Raw genomic sequence first — 3,995 nt, 5'->3', positions numbered from 1 at the left:
ACATAATAATTATTATATTAATAACATTAGTATCTATAATATTCTAATTGCACTATACACACATATGTACACAATAATAATAAAAATGATAACATGTACAATATTCTTATCTCACTATATTTACCCATATATATGCATACATGCAACCACATACACATACGTATACTTATATACATATTTACAAACCTACACATGTACACAATAATAACAGCAATAAGAAAAAGAATAGCAAAATTAATAATACAGGCACATAGTATACATTAGCCCATCTAGAGTCTTGAATCACAACAATGATGATAATAATAATAATAATAATAATAATAAATCTCTCACTTACTGTCCATGTCAGAGATTTAATCAGCAGTTTTTTCCGTTAATTGTAAGAAACCATGTGAGTGGAAATAGGATATGTGACAAAACATTATCTACACAAATCTATTTTTAAAGCTTAAAAAAAATAAAAAAGAAAAGAAGAGGATATTAGGTGAACATTTTAAGTGATATGATTTTTCACACTGGATGTGATAATAATAATAATAATAATAATAATAATAATAATAGAGAAAAGTGATAGGCAAAGGTAAACGAACATTTTCATTTGAATATTTCGGATATTTCTAATACTGAAAGTATTTCTGTCGTGTCTGTTGCTACACGTTTTTTTTTCCAGAATATTAACAGACTATTTGCAATTTAAAAAAAAAACAAACTGCTATGCTAATAATGTTCAGGTGAATCAGAAACTCCGGCCCATATGTGTCAGTAGAATGGCGCCCAAGCCGGAAGTGTTGCTGTCGAAGCGCGCCATCCGTAGAAGAAGAGTGGGGTCTTTCCTCCTGGCTCTCGGTGTAGCTAACAGGCTAGCTGCCACCTACCCCTTTGAAATACCGGCGAGCTAGCTCGATTGTGAATGTCCCACAAAACGTCAATCGACAAGCTGTTTGCAGTTTGTTGCAGGGATAAAACATTACCAGAATAATAATACGGAGAAACTTTGGCATTCATGTGAAGGTAAGCTAACCGTATTGTCCAGGAGCTAGTAGATGCTAGCGTTAGCATTATAACGTTGGGTTTGTAACAAGGCAAAAGCGGTTTTAACAACATATCAGTGTTGTGAAATTGGACTATCTTACATGTTTTTCCAAATACTGAGCAGTATAAAACAGTAGTATATTAAATCTGTCACCGTATGAATTAGACTGTTGACGTTACGGTATGTATGTCACAATCTATGGGCTGTACCGTTATGACAGGAAATAATCTGATAACGCGTTTTCTCAGGAGTTTTGGCTTTATGTCAGAGACGAGGAAATGTACAAATGAAGCTGCAAGTGATTTTGTAAATTTACATTAGTCTCCCTTAAGCTTATCGAGTGGTGTCATGTAGCGGTTAGCATCCCTAGCTCTTGAGTCAGGTAGCATCAGTCACTGTGACATAATGAGCTATGTCCAAACCAAATATTTGGTCTTTTTAGCAATGTTTTGGTTTAAGATTGCACAGATTCCAACACTTGTCTTCAACAGGAAATGTGCTCCAGAGGGCTCTAAACTGTGAAGACATCCATGATCAGCCTGATGATGGAGAGAGGGATGAATAAACTACAAAATGTCCTGGAGGATGGCTTGGGCAGAGACTTGATGAACGCTGGGCGGTTTTGCTTCAGCTGTGAGCAGATATTTGCAAATCGGAAATGCCTGGAGGAGCACTTTTGTCCCGCTGTAAGTCACATCTGCTCCTGCGGCACTGAGTTTGCTGAATACAAAGACATGCTGGAGCACAGCACCACACATGAACCAGGGCACCAGGTGCTAGATCATGGAACAATTAGGAAGCGCAGAATTGAGAAACGCATAGAAGAGGAGGAGCAGCTGAAAAGACTACAGACTGGTGAGGTCGTCTGGAAGGCGCCTAAATCGGCTAATGTATCCTCAATTTCTTTGCCAGTGAAGCCCATGCTGCAAGTCCCCATTACACCAGCCCATATGTCACAAGTTCCCATGCAGTCTGTGCAGATTTCAAAAGTGCCTCAGTCGTACCGACCCGTGTCACAAACATCTTTGCTCCCAAATCCTATCCCTCGTGAACAAGACATGCAGAATATTTTTGCAGGTGTAGGTGCACCGACAGTGGATCTTTGGACACTTTACCAGCCTGTCGTCTTGTTGCAAACAGTTCGCAAATTTAACAAGTCAAAGCCTTACGCTTGCGGTAAATGTGGGCAGTGTTTTATGGCAAAGACTGATCTCGTCCACCATCACAGCTCTCATGTCACAGATAAAGTTTCTGGTTGCATAGGATGTGGGCTGCTGCTCTCCAGCAAGAAGATGGTGCCTCGCTTTCATGTTTGTAATGGGCCCAACTCTGTCACCAAATTCAGACTCATCACTGCGAAACCGCTGGGTTTTAAGAAGCGAATTAATACCAGTACAAAAAGGGATCTGAGTGCCCAGGGTGCTTGGACCACTTCTTCTCTACACATGAAAAGTCAGAATCTCAGTGCAGCCAGAAAAGGCAATCATGCACCTTTCATGATTTCCAACCTGCAGAAAAATCCAAAAATGATTACATACAGTAAAATCAATCAGGGATCGGGAGCTTCTTCGTCCCTGCAGGTGAAGAATCAGAATCGCAGTGCGTCCAGGCCTTATATGAATGCTTTCCTTCCATCGATGAGTCAGAATCCCAGTGCATCCAACAAAAGCAGTCGGGGGCTTCCAGTCTCTTCCTCCTTGGCCACTAAGTATGCATCAGGTGTATGGAGCAAACCAGTGCAGACATCCTCTGCCTCGTTCCCATGTCGAGTCTGTCATCTTCCTTTTGAAACTGCTCACCTGCTCCAGAGGCACAAGTGTATTAAAGCAAAGGAGTTTATGGCACACCACGTGCAAGGTGGCAAACAGCACTTCAAAATAAAAAGGGTAACACCAGTGGCAAGCTCAAATCCTGCTCAGATGAACGGGGAGAGAAAACTTGGGGTTCCTGCTAACATAATGAAAAACCAAGTCATCACCATCGATCTGGAAAAAGGGCAAGGAGCCGTTCCTGTGAATGGGATAGCAGGAGTGGATATGGAGGATGATTGTTACATAGTTGAAAGCGGACCAGACAAACCAGCCGAAATGATTTACCAAGTGACCTCATCTGTCCCTATTAAGACTTGACCAAACTTAGAGAGGAACATCTGGTGTGCACGTCACATTTTATGTTAACCATGGACCAAGCGCCTAAAATCAGTCCAGTTTGAACAGCATTAGCTTGTTTAGGATCTTTGCGCAGGAACACGATGCTTACTCCTTTCTCCGAGCTATTGAAAATACGGAAGTGAAAGCTGTCTAGACAACAAACATGCATCATAATTAAGCTGGATTTCATTTGTCAGTACTGTAAACAGTCCTAATATTGATGCCCCTGCAGTCGTTATAGAACATGTAAATCAATAAAGTTAATAAATCAAAATGTTTGTGCATGGTTTACCCATGTTTGGTGGGATAACCAGCTATGGTCTTATAGTTTTGTTTTGTTTTTTATTTCAAATATGTTTTTAGTATGATAAGAATCTGTTGTGAGGCTGTGGGAATTGACCACATTACCTTGTGTGTTCTTATCAGCTTTGTCAGACTTTAAGAATTCTGTATATGTTGTATTAAACTATATTTTCAAACTCACTGCGTGTGTGTTCATGGGATAATGTAGCACGCTACATTATCAAGGTTATTCACATGATGAATGGACTGTGATGTATTGTGCTTTTCACCAGACAGCAGTACAAATACTACAATTGATGACAGTGTATATGTTAAACTAGGGATGCACGATAATAACGGCACGTCATCGGTATGAGACGATATTGGCTTGAAAGCAAAATATCAGTGTCGGCTGAAATGCTGATTTCTGCGAGTATCACTCAGTTTTTTTAATGGACAAAGTGAACATGTACAAAACACAAAACTAGGCAGAAATATTTTTGTTATATTGCACAGTGATAAATGTTACA

At 39.9% G+C, this 3,995-nt stretch overlaps 1 protein-coding gene across 1 annotated transcript; it reads left to right on the top strand.

Annotated features, from left to right (window-relative positions):
* Positions 1-782: 782 nt before the first annotated feature.
* Positions 783-3,666, top strand: LOC121946094 (uncharacterized). The gene is made up of 2 exons (XM_042490523.2): positions 783-1,011; positions 1,525-3,666. Exon 2 carries the CDS (start codon positions 1,564-1,566, stop codon positions 3,160-3,162), a length of 1,599 nt encoding a protein of 532 aa, XP_042346457.2. The 5' UTR covers positions 783-1,011; positions 1,525-1,563; the 3' UTR covers positions 3,163-3,666.
* The last annotated feature ends 329 nt before the right edge of the window (positions 3,667-3,995 follow it).

This window comes from Plectropomus leopardus, chromosome 11, assembly GCF_026936395.1.
Source record: "Plectropomus leopardus strain MGB_pleo_1.0 chromosome 11, ASM2693639v1, whole genome shotgun sequence".
Taxonomy (NCBI): domain Eukaryota; kingdom Metazoa; phylum Chordata; class Actinopteri; order Perciformes; family Serranidae; genus Plectropomus; species Plectropomus leopardus.
This window is presented reverse-complemented; position numbering and strand designations above follow the sequence as displayed.

What these genes read in the sequence shown, in the direction of transcription:
- LOC121946094 (XM_042490523.2), top strand. Translation starts at nt 1,564, where the DNA reads ATGATCAGCCTGATGATGGAGAGAGGGATGAATAAACTACAAAATGTC.